General features: G+C 42.6%; 1 protein-coding gene across 3 annotated transcripts in view; it reads right to left on the bottom strand.

The window, feature by feature from the left end:
• phactr3b (phosphatase and actin regulator 3b) overlaps nt 1-18,108 on the bottom strand; it is a 33,299-nt gene that overhangs the window by 9,184 nt on the left and 6,007 nt on the right. Inside the window, exons 1-8 of one of the 3 annotated variants that reach the window (XM_068315528.1) lie at nt 13,110-13,324; nt 10,450-10,602; nt 10,231-10,305; nt 9,982-10,122; nt 9,540-9,776; nt 9,251-9,458; nt 8,214-8,404; nt 7,091-7,244 (exon numbers count right to left, since the gene is read on the bottom strand). In XM_068315528.1, coding sequence (XP_068171629.1) covers nt 7,091-7,244; nt 8,214-8,404; nt 9,251-9,458; nt 9,540-9,776; nt 9,982-10,122; nt 10,231-10,305; nt 10,450-10,602; nt 13,110-13,116 — 1,166 coding nt within the window. In that variant the 5' untranslated portion in view covers nt 13,117-13,324. Of the gene's footprint in view, nt 1-7,090; nt 7,245-8,213; nt 8,405-9,250; nt 9,459-9,539; nt 9,777-9,981; nt 10,123-10,230; nt 10,306-10,449; nt 10,603-10,848; nt 10,959-13,109; nt 13,325-18,108 lie in introns of those variants that run through there. The other 2 variants (XM_068315529.1, XM_068315527.1) reach the window with 2 other exon arrangements.

The raw sequence follows: 18,108 nt of genomic DNA, 5'->3' as shown, positions 1-18,108 counted from the left end.
CTAAAGGAGAGCGAGTGAAAAGACGATTTAAGATCAGGAATCGATGGCGTACAGGCGGACAGTTCTTTTCAGGAACGCTTAATAAGCCTCATCCGCCTTCCTTTTCTTCTCACTGTGAATATCAGCTGCCGTGAGGCCGCTGAAAGTTATTTATGGTCGTCTTGGATGACAGCTGTAGTCAGTTGATCTGTCCTGCTTCATACGGTGAGTTGTGGAGTCAGCAAAAATTGGTTTACATGCCACAAATATCCATTTATTGGTTCTTCAATTGGAAATGCTAATTGGATTTCTGCTTTTTTTCACCATCGTTGCTGTGAAAATAGCAAAAATCTCTTTCTTAATTCTTTGGTTACCTGTGTTGTTAAACTACGGGAGTTTTTTCATGATAGCGGCTTATCGGAGAGGAGTTCATCGAGTTCCTCTGCAGTGTTGAGGTGAACTTTTGCTCCTGAATTTGTGGCGTCGAACAAAAAGTGAGCGTAGAACTCATGAGGGGACGGAGCTGAAGAGTCTTTTAGTTGTGCCCACCCACATGCAGCTGGCATGAGGACAGTTACAAGTACAGGTCTAGTTATTCACCAGTTTGGAGGATTTTTCCATTCTTTTTTATAACATTTACTCTTTTTTTTTGTCTGATTATATCCAGAATGCTGCCACAACATTGAGGCAAAAAAGTGAATTTGGGTGCCTGTTTGGAAAATTGTCCTCACATTTGCACATCGAGGCGCATGTTTGAGAGTTAACCGGCTAGCTGCATGTGTGTGTTTTAGCGCGTTTCTTGATATTTGTCACACTCTCACCCTGTTTTTGTCAGTGGGTCTTCAAACTGTGAGACTCTGAGACTGTATTTGCCCCCAGAGCGACTTTGCCACCAAGTTTTATTAGTGCAACTAAACTTCTGATTTTCTGATTTTTAGGTTTTGAACTAACGAAGTGTTTGAATTATTATTTAACATAAACAGTGTATTTATGTTAATTATGTTATTATTTAATTATTATCTATGTTTATTGTTTATGTTTACACTGATTATGTTTTCACTGTATGTTTGCACTTTTACACCAATCACGCTTTATGTGCTTTCAATTGCCCCTTGGAGACTAATAAAGTTTTTTTGAATTGAATTGAAATTGATGTGTTCAGTCACTAAACGAATATCCTTTAAATATCCTTGTATGTTCCTTTTGTGGTGCTCTTATTTCCTCTCTTATTTCTACTCTTTCAAACTTGCCCCTGCACAATCGCCCACACAGCGATCACATGACAGGTCAAAGGTCGACCTTCCAAAAATGCAAATAATTCCTCTGTGAAGGGAATTCAAGGTGACTTCGCCACGACTTTTACTGAAACCCATCAGACACAAAACCAGCAGCCATCTTTATGTAAGGACGTCCTCAGCCGAGGGTGCGAGCTGAGGATAACTGCATGAAATTCTGGCACCGGGGGGGCAAATATGGAGATGAAGATCATTGCAGTAAATGTGTGTCTTGCGCGCCAGAAGAGCCCTGCAGCAAAAACACGGTTCTAAAGGAGGAGAGGGAGCAGGCGAGCTGGGGGCGTGACGTGGACAAGCAATTGATTATGGCTGCCGCTGCAGTATTTGGCCAAACGGAGCTAAATTTAGAAACAGAGGTTTCCCTTCTGCGATTGTGGAACCGGCACACTGCTCTGCATTCTTCAGCAGAGCGCTGCAGATAAGGATGGTAAATCAATCCTCCATGCAATGCAATTGTCATTGTACAGTATATGTAGACGTGTGGTATCACAACGCACATGAAATGCTCTATATGTCTATTTGAAAGGTATTCCAAACTGTCTCCTTCCTCCATCCAGACAGTGAGGTTGAACTGAGGTGAAGGTTTGGTGTTATTTCCTACCAAAGATAATTTCAATCTCTTTAAAGACGGAACAGCTTCCATAATAACAGATGGAAGGGGTGAGTGTGAACTCAGTTAAACCCAAACATCTCTTTCTTCACAGTTAATTTATTTAATTTCTCTCTTTTTCTAAAAATCTAGACTCTATATTGCTCCTTTTCTACTATTTTAGGCTAATCTAATTCAAACTCCAATCTCGTCTTGCTCTTGCTTTCCTTTTGAATAATGATGATAATACGTGATCACGTTGCCTGGCATGTTTGCTTGTTGCCGTGCAAAAGGAGTCAACATGAAAACGATTGTTCTGTGTCTGTGATGGAGGCTGTTCTGTTTGTGCAAACACCTGCGCCACCCACGACTCCACGTTGCATTCGAACGCTGCCTTGAACGCTGTGGACGGGACACAGTGTGCCTGACGCCGCTCGCTTCCATTGAGCACGACTTATTCAATGCGACACATTCAGTAGAATTCATTCAGTCTCTGCACAATGGTCGGTATGGAATGGATTCTTAGAGCTTTTACTGCCTGAGATGCCAGCAGAGGATGGTCACGTTCTCCAGCAGACATGAACACCTTGACAACGGGGTGTCTAAGCTGTCCAGACCTTGAGATGGATGACTTGTTGATCTCTGCTTCAAATCATTATGCATTTACAGACAAACTAAAATCCAAAAACTGCTGTAATCACAGCTGGTTTTGCTACCAGGAGAGACTGACGCCTCAATACAGGAAGCTCCAGTTTCAGGATCCTTAGCTTGTCTGAATTATTTTTAAAATGATCTCAGAGGAAGAATAGACCAGATCCTAAATTAGTCCTCAAAGATTTAGCTAAATTAGAAAAAGAAAAAAAAAACAGAAAAGAAACTCTCAGTGAGGAGGTGTGGGAGATCCTGTTGTTAGGTATGACACATTCTTTGAAATGCTGTGACTGTAAAATTATGCCGTGTCGCTATTAAGACACAGTGTAATTAGGATCACTGCCTCCGCCAAGGGGGGGGGGGTGTTTTTACTGGAGTTGCTGTGGTTGTTTGTCTGTTAGCAGCACTGCTCAAAAAGTTAATGGATTTTGATGACACTTTTTAAGGCCAGGGGTACAAGCGTTCAGATGTTTTGTGATGATCTGCAACACCATTTAGATGGAGGATTATTTACCGCATCGTAATAGGGGCAAATACACATTTTGTGATTACAATTTCACAGCTGATGCCTGCAGTCCTCATAGGTTCCAACACGGATCAAAGTCTGACCAGGACCCAACAAATATTCCAGATCAGTTGATCCAGATTATCCCGACACTGAGATAAAACATTACAAACGTTGCTAAAAGTTGATTTGAATCCTGATCCATTCCGGACAAAGTGTGATACTTGTGAAAGTAATGATATTTTCACTCATCCAGCTTTTTCCATTACATTTGTGGATATGGACTGAGGGACAAAATGTCTGCCAGGTTGACAAACGTGAAACATGAACTGACTGGTATTCCAGCTGCAGACCCATCACACGGTACTTTGATTGCTTTATTAGGTTATTAATAGGAATTTGGGTTTAACATAATTAAAGGGGACTGTTGGGCCTCTGTGTTCCACTGGGAAAACCTTACAAAAGTGAATAATTCTAGCTAGAACTTAATCAACAAATCATAAATGGCTTTCCTTTATGTTGGAACTGCATCTATATGTCAACATAAATAAAAAAAACACCTACTGTATATTTGTTGAAGCCTATGGAACATTCCTGACATACTTTATTGATCGGTTGTTACCTCACTGCAGTCACAACAGACCCGCTTCTGTGACCTCTGACCTCTAATCGGCACTGTTTACATACTGTCCCCATCCCAGCAACCCACAGCCCCCCAGAATCGATCGCTTCCTCTTGTCGTTATGCAACAGCACCCAGGAACGTAAGGCCGCCGGGGTTTGTGGTGGAGCCTGATCTTGACGTAGAGTAAGTGAGTCCATAACGCCTGTCGCTATTCCACAATTACCCGTTGGAATTTGTCCATGTGCTAACAGAGAACGTCACATGGAACACGTGGCGCTAAGGGGGGAACAGCTTTAGGTCTATAATAACATCGCGTACATCAGAGACGCTTCGGCCTTCCAGATTGACGGGCAGCTGAGAGATGCCATGGGTGAAGGCGTAGCATTCAAAAAAGAATTCACGTGGACAGGAGCGATGCCAGAATCACTATTCAGCTCATCTGAATGCCATCGTGACTCATCTCTCGCAGTGAAGTCACCGAGCACGGCGCAAAAAGGCCATACTGTAAGTTAATTAGAGTCGATCAACATCTCGCTGCTGTTTCCTTCCCAGCGTGGTCAGAAACCAGCTCCGGTTCCTTCTCAGCGCCGAGGCTTCATCGCTCTAATTATTATCATGGTAGCCGCTTCATAATGAAGCCACATCCAGGACAAAGCGGGGGACCAATCTCCCCTGTAGCTCCCTGACTCACACGGTAACCTTTGTGCTGCAAAAGTTACGTAACGACTCTTGCCCTGTTTAATATCTATTCCTAAAGGATCATCATGGATTATAAGGAGAAAGCATCCAAATATTTATCAGGTTCTTTATTTCAGGTGTACTTTCCCTACAGATGATCTTAAACATGCATTTAACGAAACAGTCCTGTATCTGAAACTCCTCTACTTAACTCCAACTCATGAGTCCGACGCACTTTGGCAGGATGATTACGAGGCTAAATATCCAAATCCAACCACTGGAAGCTGATCTTAATCGAAAATGAAACTCAAATAAACATGTGAACGACCCGATGAAGGAAACTATCTGTGCCTCTTGGTGGAAACGATTGAGAAATGACGAAAGACAGATTTCAACTGGTTGGATTTCTTGGCATTATATGATCGGATTTCACAGCATCCGCCATTACGAACTCTAAAAAACACACCCTACGGGCATCCACTGCTAATGTCAGCTATTTTCTGTCAATGACTGCCTTTGTTTGAGACAGGCTCTATTGTAAACATCAGCACCATGTCATCCATCGATGCCCCCTGGTGATGACATCTGACGTAAGCCCATTCAGGGCATGGGATTAAGTGGAAAGCCATTAAAATTATATTTAAAAGTTAATAACATACATTAGAAACAAAAAAAAAGTTTGCAGTTTTGCTTTAAATTAAAACATTTTCACTGAACGAACTTCAGCAGATTTGGACCCTCACTCAATGAAAATTTGATCAAACTATCAAATAGGTCCGAGTGTAAAATGCAAATTATAGAAATCATCAAAATGAGATTTTATTTTTTGTACATGTTGTGGCACTGCCAGCGATATGTGTCTAGAGTCAGAATCAAATTAATTTGAAGGTAACAAGCTTTATTAGTTCTATTAGACAATTAAAAGACCTGGACCCGCTGTTACGGAACATCATATTTCGTTGATAGCTCCTACAACTAGGTTTCCAGTGTGGAGGAACAGTGTGTACTGTACGCTGATGCCAAAAATCAATTAGTCACATCGGCGCTGGTGCAGGGACATCATGGCCTCTTTAAGTGCTTGTAGTCTCATGCACATAATGAATCAGAGCTGATTGTAAGAAACACAACCTGCATCAGGTGCAGCTGAGCCGCTGCTATCAGGAGCAGCAGGACGAGAAGCCGTCATGTGTTCAGCATACAAACTAAAGGAAATGTCACAAACATGAAACATGGGTGTCAAACTCAAGCACACAAGGGGCTGAAATTCAAGACACAACCTATGTTGCAGGTTATTACATTTATTGTTCCTGCAATATTTTGACCTGAAAAGGTCAAAATCGAAGAGATTAGAACTGCTCTTCTCTCAATAAATTAGATTGGTGATTCAGCTACGCCATGAGTTTGACACATGTGGTCTAAAGCATTCTTTTAATTCATTTCAGATGTGAAATGAGTTAATGAAAGGCATAAATATACAGTTTTTGCAGATATATGTCTGCAGACACACCTCTGGTGTTGTTCATCAAAAGGTAGAACGTGTGGTTAGATGTTTCACGGAGTGAATGTGGTAGCTTCTGTCCTCATTTTTATTGATGAGGCCGAACTACATCTACCCATAAATACTGTATATATACACTGTATACAACAATATGTACATATATATATACTGTATATACTTTTTTTTGGCTGTGAAAGCCATTCAAGGCTACGATACCTCAAATGACTCGGACGATTGCTATTTTTTTCATCCAGAAAGTGGAGAAGTAGCTTCTGTTAGAAATTAAATAGCAGGTGAAAGAAGGTCGTCCACCAATTAAAGCACTCCGAAGCCGTCAGCACAAAGTGTTCAAGGTAAAGGTATGAAAAGTATTAAAAAAAAAAAAAAAAACCTGGAATACCAGCAGCTTCAACTCTCTGAGGATAGAGTCATCATCATTCTATATCATGAGTTATTTCACCAGCATCAACTAGACAGCAGCCGATTCTTCATACATCCAGACAATGCACTTGACTTTGTGGCTGCATTCCATTACTTGCATTGCATAATGCTACCAGCACACCCCGCCACTGCATTGCTCCCTAAAAACCATAATTTGACTGCTAATCCTATTAAAGTTGCCATAACAGCGGCCCATAGCCCTTTATATAACATGAGATTATGTGCTGTGCATTCCTGCTCCTGATCCCAAAAATCAGATCATTTGATCCAGAAAAGCCACAAACCACAGAAGAACATAGAAACCTTTGTTGTGACACACAGAATCATGCTTTACCCAAGTCTAGGTACATGATAATATCACAGTAATAACATAAGTACACTTCAGCTGCTCAAATGAATCTGTTCATATCAACAGCTAAGCAAATATTTTCATTTTAGTGTCTTTCAGCTTGTTTTGGTTTTAGTGTATGCAGGTTAAATAAGCATTAGAGTAAAATGTTCATTTCTGCTGGGAGGAAGAACAACATACTTCACATTTCATGACATTCTGTCCACTACTTTGATCAAAACTGAAGCTGCCTTTAGCATCACAAATGCAGGAATGATTTGAATCTGAATAAAGTGGTGAATAAAATAGTTAAAGTGGGTTTACCCTCCTCATCCGAAGATATTTAAACTAATGTTACAAACTGGCATCTACAGCGAAAAACATTGTGACACGTTCAAGGACTGAGCATTTATTTGATGAGACCGTGTAGACAAAAGTAATGAGACACATGGGGCAGAAGATGGCTGATGAAGGGGAAGTGGTCCCAAAAGGAGCAACTCACTTGGCTAACTTGGTCTCGATCTGCTGGCGGATTTCCTGACGCTCCTGGTCGCTGCGGACGGGAAAGATGTTGCGATCCTCCAGCTCCTGCTTGCTGGGGCGATTCCGGAGCTTCACGGCCAACAGCTCCTTCCTCATCCTGCGCGGTAGGGTCCCTGTTAAAGGTGGTAAAAGCTAAAGTTAATGACGTCTGACTGAACCGATAAACTTATCCTAATCACTACAGAAAGCATTTGATGTACAGTATTTTCTGCACTACAAGGCGCACCTAAAAGCCTTAAATTTTCTCATTTTCTTATAATCCAATGTGCCTTATATATGAAAAAAGTTTTAAAATAGACCATTCATTGAAGATGAGTTCTCAGATTCGTTTTATAATCCAATGAGCTTTATAATCCAGTGCATTTTTATAATCCATCGCACTTTATGTATGAAAAATATTTTTTAAATAGGGCGTTCATTGAAGGTGAGCCTTGTAATCCAGTGCGCCTTAAAATACTGTAATCAAATAAATACACATCTACATTCTTATTTCAAAATGTTTGCATTTGTATTTTCCAGTGCTAGCAGCTAATTCATGGCTTTGCAGAGGAGGAGGGAATATTTCATTCATCCACAGATGGAGCACTTAGACATCTGGAATCTGCAAAAAAACTATCTATCTACCTAGAAATGCTTATTTTCTTGTGTCTGAGAGAAGAAAACAAAAATGTCCCTTTTCATATAGAAGCTAAATAGAGCCCTGTTTAGCATAAATGAATCCTGATTTGGATCTAAATATCTTCCAATGTGGATGTGGCATCATCAGATATGCACATCCTGTCCATCATAACACCACAGTCTACCCTTTGAAGGTTTTTTTTGCCTTTAGACTCACAGATGCCACAGATGGCTGAGCATCATTGACCCACATGAACGGCCAAGAATTAGGCCACCACAGCAGATGTTGACGGGCCGCTGAAAACTCAACACCAGGAACTCTGCGGTTAGTCATGTCTGCCATGCTCTCCATGTAAACAAATATCAGCTGGGTTTACGTCGATGCATTATCAAATGGCAGGGCCTCCAGCTTTTTGGCCTCTGTACAATAAAAGGAAGATCAGCGCCGACGTTCAGGGACCTACCAGAGATCACAGACTCGTTCCAGCTGTCCTGATCGTTCAAGTATTCATCCAGACGCCAGTTCTCTTTGTTCTCGTCGGACTCCTTCTTGCTCTCACACTCCCCGTTGGCCTCCCTCTCCGTGCTGGAGGTGCGGGACAGACGGCCGTCCAGCCGGCGCTTCAGAGAGGAGCGTGCCTCCTTCGCCTGGAAACTGAGATCACACATCACAAGAAGAGCCTGTCAATTATAACGTCGTGATGCCACGGTCCCAAAGAGGCTTCAGTCGCCACCGGCTGGAGGGCCACAACCAACTCACAGCATAGCCGAAGCGTATAAATGGATACCTGTGACACAACATTAATGAGGGAGGGTTTGCAAAGAGACTCATTTATTTAAAAATGATGTGAGAGAGGAAATCTAATTTCATAAAAACACCTTTTTTTCCTCATCATTTCAGGAGATAGATGTTAAAAACAGGAAGGCAGAATGAAACAAGTTGCATAAAATTATTCATTTGGAATAAAATGATTAAGTTCTTGCCTTTTGTTGGACTGTCTGACTTTATATAATCTCATTCACTCATTAGCATAGATATCTAGTCATATACATTTTTTACAGGTGCCATCTTATTTATATGCAACACCTGGATTTGCTGATTGGTGAAAACATAAACTTGGACCTTGGATCCATCTATAATTTCGGTGATGTTCCAGAAGGGTCAGTATTTCTTCTCCCGGACAAACTTTCACCCACATTTAATCACCTACTCCAACCTCTAATGCAAACCTCTGATGAAGATTTTGTGTAAATGTTCTGATAAATTTACCCAAGCATACAGGCTGCTCTAGAGGCTTGTGACAAAAAAAGACAGTGAAAGAAAAGTACGGATCCAAAAAAGTATCCCACTGTACCTCAAAATGTTGTGGTTTTTTCTTTGGATCGCTGTTCAATCTTTAACCTCATCAGATTTTGTTTCAAAGTAGGCTTTAAATAACTTCGCTAACATATAAACTATGCAACCAAATTAAAAAGTCGTGCTCCACCAGCAGCATCTGACCTGTCTTGTCTGTGTTTGGTGGCCAGAGCGCGATGCAGTTCTTCAATGATGCAGCTAGGGGGCAGCTGTTGTTGTAGTGTCCCAAAATGTGGGGAGCCGGTAGGTGTGGACATCCTGCCTCTCAACAGGGAGCTGTGAGGGTCTTTGGGAAGTGTGAAGTTCCTGGGTAAGGTGGCTGGGGACTTCTTAACCGGCACCGGAGGAGCGCCTGAAGGAAAATCATCCTAGTGAGACGTCGCGGCTGCAAACGTGGCCGGACGTGCAGTCACGGTTTGCCTGATAGACTCACCATCGAGGCTGCCCAACCTGGTGAGCAGCTTTACTGGGAGGTTGGGTGGAGGAGAGGTGCTGGTTCGTCTGGGGGGCTGCGCCGCTGTCGCTTCCTGTTTGCCCTCAGGAGCCTCTGCCTTCCCCATCGGCGGTGACTGCTCATCGCTGGGGTCGCTTATGGAGGTGCTGTCGTCTTCTCCATCTTCGCTCTGCCCGGCATCTCCAATGGTCTTCGAGTCTTCAGTCACATCTTGAACTAAAAGTACACAAAGGCAATGGTTACGGTTGATTGGCAGGTGTCTGACTCCCCCTAGTGGTCAAATCAGAAAAATGGCGCTTCTAACTATTATTAAAACTGCAGCCTTTCATTGCTTGATGTAGTTTCACCAATCTTTTTGTTACCTTATTGATCTATTTTGTACTTTCTGATCATTTCCACACAAATCACAGATGTGACTCACCTGTTGAAGCTTCTAAATCGCTGCCCAGGTCTTCACTGGTGCTGGCCAGAGGCGCCACTGGCTCCTCATCCCTGTCCTCGCCATCAGAGTGCGTCGGCGTGTCTGGATCGCCGCTGTTACCCCCGCAAGCCAGATCCGACTCTGCACGCGGGAACAGGATAGGGATGAATCAGGTGTCGTGTGGCTGAACAGGCAACTGTGATCAGCTTGGAGACGTGTGTGTGTGTGTGTGTGTGTTTCATTTTGCACCTGCTTCCGACTCCCCGGGGTTCCTCCTGACGAGGTCATCTCTCTTCTGTCGTACAGCTGCCTTCTTCTCTGCAGCTAAACCACACAAACATTCATGAATCTGTTCCATTTACTGCAGTGAGACTAAAACATGAACCGTTTTGCATCAGTTTCTTCAAACATCCCCCACTGACTGATTCCTAAAACCCAGCCTGTGTTGCACAAAAGTCTCACACTCACTGGGCTTCAGCTTCTCGTTTTTCTTTTTCCTCCACTTCCAGGGCTTGAAGATGCGTCCCAGGCTGGCGAGCTTGCTGTTGCGTCGGACGGGAGGCGTGCGAACCCCTGAGACCAAGCACCCTGAATGCAGCGCCCTCTGTTGGTCCATCACATCTACGACACCAAACAAACACAGCTGCGTTTATGATCAGGTTCAGGCAGTGAAATCCATCCTGAACACAAGGCCTTAATGTCACCAATCAACCGTAAATCAATCACTAAAATCCTGGTAAGAGAGAGGCAACTGTGTCTCACTTCGCTGCGAATACCTCATTCATTCATTCATTCAAGCCCCGATCCCGGAGGAGAAGCGAGCGGAGGGCAGAGGACATAGAAACGCATTGTTGGCGTGTGACTCACATGTTTTCGTGGCAGGCCAGCTCTTCCTGGTCCCAAAACACTCAGACAATAGGGGGCTTTTAAAAGACCTCTTGAGAGACAGAGGGAATAAATACAAGCAGCTTCAGCACAACTGCGTTTCTTTCTAAGGTCAGCGCAGACATCTGCAGCCCCCCCCCCAATCACCAGCTGACTATTTCAGGCAGCAGACTTTATGGTAGCACCCATGAATCTACAGCAGTCTGACGTTATATAACAGCAGTGATAGAACGGAATACATCCTAAATACGGCTGCAGGGAGAACATCTGGCAACATGTTTTTATTACTCTTGCATTTGTTGGTAGTTTATGTCACTGTCAAGAACACATCAGGGAGAACTATTTCCTGTGGTTAAGACTAGAGCATTTTTACATAATATTTTACATAATTTTTCATTTACAGCGTTTGCCAAATGGATTTCACTCTTACCTATAAGTTATGTGAGCTGAAACAAATAGTCCAACAATCTAAAAATTCATTTAAGGACACAAATAAAACTTTATTCCATCATAAATTCATCTTGGCTCGGTTTGGTATTTTTATATGTATGCTCTTTTTTTATTGTTTCTCTTATTTTGGCTTTTTCTGCTCACCATTACTACATAGTTCCACTTCATTATTAACTCATTTACGATGATTTTCTCCACCTGTTTTTGAAATTCTTTGTCATTTTTATCACTTTGTGCATATGCATTCTCCGCTGTTCATTTCCTGCATGAAAGGAGGTGCACAAAATAAAGCGGTGACCCATTTTGTGAGAAAAACATCAAAATCACCAGCTGCACTTTCCCTGAGCTGAAAGCAACACCTTCAAAGGGCTCATCTCGATATATCTAGTTTACAAAGAGGGGAAACAAAAATCTCCTCTCGACGGAGAAGCCGTTTAGAATTTTTTTGATGCCGCTGCTGGAAAAGTGACTCAAAAAAATGAACTAATCTGGATCGACCGACTGACTGACTGACGACTTGACTAATCGTGTGCAGGAGCATCGATTTCTCCAGTCGTTCGACGGCTATCGCTCTGATCTGCTGCTCAAGACGTTCTTAAGTCTGAGGACTTAGCTGGAAGGACCACAGAGGACGACTTCTGCAAAGAAGAGAGAGAGACAGGGAGAGAGAGGTTCCTGGGAGAAAGGACAGAAATAGGCACTCCCACACAGTCTGGCTCTGACAACAAGCTGACACCTCAGGGAGCCTGCAGCTGAGCTGGGGGGGGGGGGGGGGGGCGACTGTGCAGGGACTTTATCCATGAACACTTTCATTTTCTCTCTACAGCATCTAAAACCCACAACATCTGCTCATCCTGGAGAAACCAAATCCGTATACGTATTATTATAAAAAGATAACACGTGTATAAGAAGGAACTGTATTGTGGTTTGAACAGATAGGATCCACAGGAGAGACGAGATTCTGGCAGAGATTTGATGCTGATGATGATGGGATGTGGAACGCTGTCAAAAATCCAACATGCATCAAAGATACGCTCTACTGCAACCCTTGCTGCAGCAAGATAGATCAGTCGCCCAAGTCCTGTCTGCCCGGCCGCCTGCCTGAGATGCGGTGATGAATTCAGGTCAAGCCAGTTGCTGCTGCTGCTGCAGCAGCAGCGCACCGCGGGTCAGGCTGGCGTTGCCATGGTTACCACGCAGGATGCTGCAGAAAAGACCCTCGGTGGAAGAGAATCACCAAGGCATGAGGAATGGGGAGTTGCTGGGTGGATGGGATGGCTGTTGCCACACAGAGAGACGGAGAGTCGCAGCCAATCACGGCCGAGCGCGTAACGATGCATAATGTAAGTCGTGGAGTTGCTGTATTTTTAATTTGCAGGTCATGTTTAAGTATTTATAAAAGGGTTTGCGTGTTTTTCTTAATGGTAAAGGACAAGCAGGGTGAGTCGGATGCTAGACAGGACAGCGTGGCCTAAAGCAAAGGATTAATAAATGCACACAGACGCCCTGTCACAATATCTTCACTCATATGAGATTGAGATTAAGAGTTGCGCTCTTTTAAATAAAAAAAGACGCCACAAAAACACATAAACAAAGCAAAAAAAACCTAATCCAAGAAGCCATATGCTAAACACTGTGCGATAATAAAGTCAGATAAATAAAGAGAAGCAACGCGAAGTACCACGTGGTCACAAAGTCAAGTCACATAAGACACATCACGTGATCGATATGGAGTTTAGGGTAAATGCTGCGTTATAAATTAATAATAATACTCTGTTCGGAATGACACTTACATATCATAGGATGAATCGCGATCCAGTCCTTTACGGCGCTCGGTGTCCTGAGATCCGGTGGGTTCAAATCCGGACACGAGAAGTCAAACTAGATATGAATAAACTGGTGTAAATATCATTTAAACTATGCTAATAAACAAAACTGGAAGCGGAGTTTGTTTATCGCCGACCGGAGCGGTCCGAGGGGGCGGAAACAAGTGAGGTCGAGCATCTGCCGCGAGCTGCACGGGTGCTGGTGTGCCACGCGGACCCCGCCCCTCCGGGCGGGAGGAGGAGGAGAATAAATCCAATGACAAACACGTCCTGGAATAAAGTAGCCTCGAGCAGGTGACACACGCACAAGCGGGGAAAACAGCTCACGCAGTGACGTCACACGACGTAAACCGGTAATAAACCGGCATCCTTCTGTCAAATCATATTTTTTGATTTTTATTTACCTTTTATTTATATTATAATGACGTAATATTACAATAACAGAAAAAACTGTACTGTGATTACTTTTATTTATTCATCTACTTATTTATCTACATATATTTTAAATAAAGTATATGTTAGAATATCTCTTTATCCCCTACACCCATACATTCCATCACCACAAGACACGACTTATTAATTATTCAGACACCATCACTTGATGTGTAAACAAAGCCTTTGTGGTTTCAGATCGATTTTCCAGAGGGCCACTCATACATTAACAGCAGGAAGGGCCGAGACGATGAAAGTCAATTGGTGGATTTCTCCTCGGGGAGACACAACAGTAAGAAAAGAATCTAAACAATGTGTAGGTTACTCTATGGATGTGAATCTCATTCAGTATTCATGAGGGTGAGGATGAAGGATGCAGTAAAAGGGTTGCTCTGCAAATTGTCTTCGGTTAATAAATAACAGACATCTGACCTTGTGAAGATGAAAAACTCTGAGGCACCAGCAGTGCCAAACAAACAAGTTTGAATAAACTGATTATTTCTTTGGTAAAAATGGCAGCTGAAAGATCTGTAATTAATAATAAGTATGGATGCATCCTACTTGACTTGTGACAGACCCTGGATTTGCATATATAAGGAGAAAATCCAGTATTTTTCTGCAATTGTGATATTCACATTATATCATTTGGATTCTAACCATGCAGCAGAGTAAAGAAAGTTTATTCATATACAGTATTATAGTTTTTTTTTCATGCTGTGTTTATTTCAAGTGGGTGGGAAGTGTATGGAGGGAATGTCTATGACATTTGATGTGACTTGGATGTCAATAGGAATCTCATTAATAAAGAAGACGCGGCAATTCCGTTGTGACGTGAACGCAGTGGAGGCGAGAAAACCGATAAATCTGACGTGACGTGAACGTGGCAGCAGAATGCACCTGCAGAGTGTTGCAGAAGCGCCTTGTGTGCATCACCGGATGAGTGAAGACGCCCCGTAGTTTGTGTTAATATGTGAAAGAACACAGCTATGGTGCTCAGTTAGTCTCATGTCTTCACATTAGAGCTCACCAGTGACTTTGACATGCTCCTTAATTGTGAAATAATGCTTTCGTCCCGCCAAAACCACCGTTTGGAAAATTAAATTAATGCTTTATAAAGTGTAATGGAAGTGAGGCCTGTTTGATTTTAACATGCTGCTAATGTTAATGCGTGAATACTGAATGTTTTCTGCTCCCCAGTTTAAATTTATTTCATTATATAACTTTTCTGTACTACACCAAAATAAATAAACAAATAAATCTAAATCTAAATCTAAATAATTACATCGAAATAATCTTTAATTTTACAACACATTTTACTAGAGCATAAAAATAACCAGTACTTGTTTGTCTGTATCTGGTCTCTCTTACTCATAAGCTCGTAAAATTATGTAACACAATAAAAAAAACCTCTAATTTAAGCAAATGAAACCATGTGACTGCAATGCTGCAACAACACAACCATTTCGGATTAATACGCAGATGCTCCAAACAAACAGGAGGTGTTCCTCGTCTGTCATTCCAACGTAATACATTATTACATCCGTGTTGAGCAGATACTTGTGTGGTGCTGGTTTGGGTTGGAACAAAGGATGCTACCATTAAAGACAGATCCTGACCCACTTGTTTCAAGGTATGAGAACAGTTAAAGCTCCTTATAATGAATGAAGAAAGCCATGAAACAGATGGAAAGAAGTAGAAAATGTTGTCGCCAGTTATTTTGCAAGAGACACAGTGCAAATTCAGACAGATGAGAGAGAGCATTTCTGAAAAAATCCCTGAATACTTTCAATTATAATCTTATTATTGTTCAGATTTCAGGTCAGCTTCGGGCTATTTAACATGCAGAAACTGGAAGCCTGCTTCATTCAGTTCAAACACACACAGGTTATATTCCTACAACCCTGTTGCCGCTGCGCTCCGGAAACGCTCCCCTTTAAAGCTGCTGAATCATTCATCAGGTACAGCCACAGGCTGTGCAGCCGGCGAGCCGGAGCAGCATCGCAGTGACAGTGAGTTGGGGGAAGACACGGCGTGTGTGCGTGTGAGCCGCAATTAAATTAGTCTCTGGGATTCCACTGACGGGATGGTTCAAGGTTGGGGAGGAAAGCCGGGGTTTCAAAAAGGCCGGACTCATGAGAATGCAGCGTGGACTGAGAGAGGAGCAGAGAGGGAGCGGTTTTATTCTTTTCGGAATAAAGTCAAATAAATAGAAGAAAGTAAAACTGCAGCTAAAAAGGGCAGGAAGATGAAAGAGAGCTCCAGAGCTTTTGGACTCCAGATCTCATTCTAATCACGCTGAGCCACAAAGACTTCACCCCACAAGCCCGCACCATCCAATCGGGGGACGTTAAAGCATTGTGATGGCAGATGGGAGCTGGTGGTTTTAATGTTTTGGGTTGTCCACGCTATTAAAAATAATAAGGATGATAATCAGCATTTCTTTGAGTTTATGGAATGTCAGAAAACTATATAAATATATGATTTTCCATGTCTTCACATTGCTCGTTTTGGGTCATCAACGGTGCATTTTTCACACCACGAACACTTGAGAACCGTAAAAAGGTTAGAAATGAGGAATTCCAGGAATTTCCGGATAGAATCTGTCCAGAATGTCAGATCTTTGCTGAACAGAAGCTTTAATTTTGACACTTTCAAGGGCTTCAGATCCAGCAATCAGTCTGAGCGGACGGCCTTTATTGGCAGCTGCTGATCTCACCCCTCCTCATCTACTTTTTTACACTGACGGATTCAAATCTTTCAAAGTCTCTCCATTCCCGGTTCTGGGTTTAAGCTTTAATTACATCTGCCTTTTTAAGCTCTCATTTAGCCCAATTTCTTTTCCTTATCCCCCTGGGATGTCGTGTAAAAGTCAGTGAAAACAGACGTTACTCTCGCCTTTCGGTCACGCCACGGCTCAGTTTTCTTTTCATCGGGCCTTTGTTGTCCAACGAGGATATGAAAAAGATCAGCTGGGCGCTCTCCCGTGTTCTGGTGTGCAGCATATTGCATTTTGCGCGGCTCTGAAAGGAATTAGGTCAGCACATGAAACATTCATAAAAGATACGTTATGTGTAAATGGCTGACAGCTTAAGTCAAGTAGCTCCATCCCCAGAAGGCCTGGCCCCCGTTGCTGGGTAGATCTGGGCTCCTGACACACACACACACACACACACACACACACACACACACACACACACACACACACACACACACACACACACACACACACACACACACACACACACACACACACACACACACACACACCCAGGTTCATCTGTCTTTCCTTAAACAAAAGCGTATCATGGTATGTACAACCTCCAGCGGAGGTGACTGCAAACATGCGACAATTTGAGCGTATTAAAAGCCCCCATAAGGGACTGAAAACAAAAGGGTAAACATGCAGAACGCCCATTAAAAGCCACAGGCGTCAATCGGTGGCAGCTCCGGTAGAAATTGTCTGTTGGAAGAGGAAACGCTAAGTTGGCTGTAGATAATGTGCAAAATGAGTCGCATGCTGTTCAGTCTTTTTTTTTTGCAACAACACCAGACTGGAAATTATTAAGTCCTAATCTATTTGTGACATGATGTTTACAGATTCCTTTTTTTGGGGGGGGGGATGCTGTGCATGCACAGTACAGTATATGTCTGTTTGTGCGTAGTGGGGGAGGGGTAAGTACATTTGCCTGTTTCTCTTTCTACTGCCATGAAAACAAGGCTGTATGTGGACACAGATGATTTATTCATAGGTTAAAAATGGTTTACGCACCTTGATAATTTGAAACAACTATTGTACATTACTTTTTTTTCTACAATGTTAAATACATTCAGTGATTTGTGACAGATGGTTGAAATAATCCAAAACTGAACAAGATGCATGGTTGACGCTTTGGCATCAGCAGAGTAATCAGCTGGCACCAGCAGAAATTTCCACAGTTTAATTCAATTTCACCCTCAAAATCATGCCCATTCTTTCTTTTTTTTTATTTGTTGAAGACTCCAAAATTGTGGTGCTGAGTTTTGTCTAAAATTCCAACCACTTCATTGAAATGATTTGAAGCACGTGGTCTAAAAACCACTCACAAATAACCCTTTTAGTCGGTTAAACCGTGCAAAGAGCACGGATGCAAAGGGACGTGTTGTGGTAAAATAAAAATATGGAACAAAGATGGAATGACACGTGACACGTGACACTGACCTACATCTACATGAGCGTGGCCTACATGTGCATTTTTCAAATGATGGAGGGTGATGTCATGTTTCATCTTTGCTGCTCCGTGGGGTCGGTCAGACCATAAGGGACGTCTCTTTGTATGCATAATGGCACGGGAGATGAGTTGGCACTAAAAAAAAGACGAGGTGATTTTGAAGTAGCCGCTGTTCCTCTGAGTCTTGGCCAAGTCGTAAAAAAAATAATCAATCCTGCACCAAATACTCAAGGGTAAAACTCGCCGGTGTAACCACCTATCGCCGTCTCAGCGCATCCCTTCTATGATGCTCCACACTGATCATGTTGTCCATGTTACTGCTTGTT

Source organism: Antennarius striatus, chromosome 5, assembly GCF_040054535.1.
Source record: "Antennarius striatus isolate MH-2024 chromosome 5, ASM4005453v1, whole genome shotgun sequence".
Classification (NCBI taxonomy): Eukaryota; Metazoa; Chordata; class Actinopteri; order Lophiiformes; family Antennariidae; genus Antennarius; species Antennarius striatus.
The sequence above is the reverse complement of the archived record's forward strand: the minus strand, read 5'-3'. Positions and strand labels throughout refer to the sequence as shown.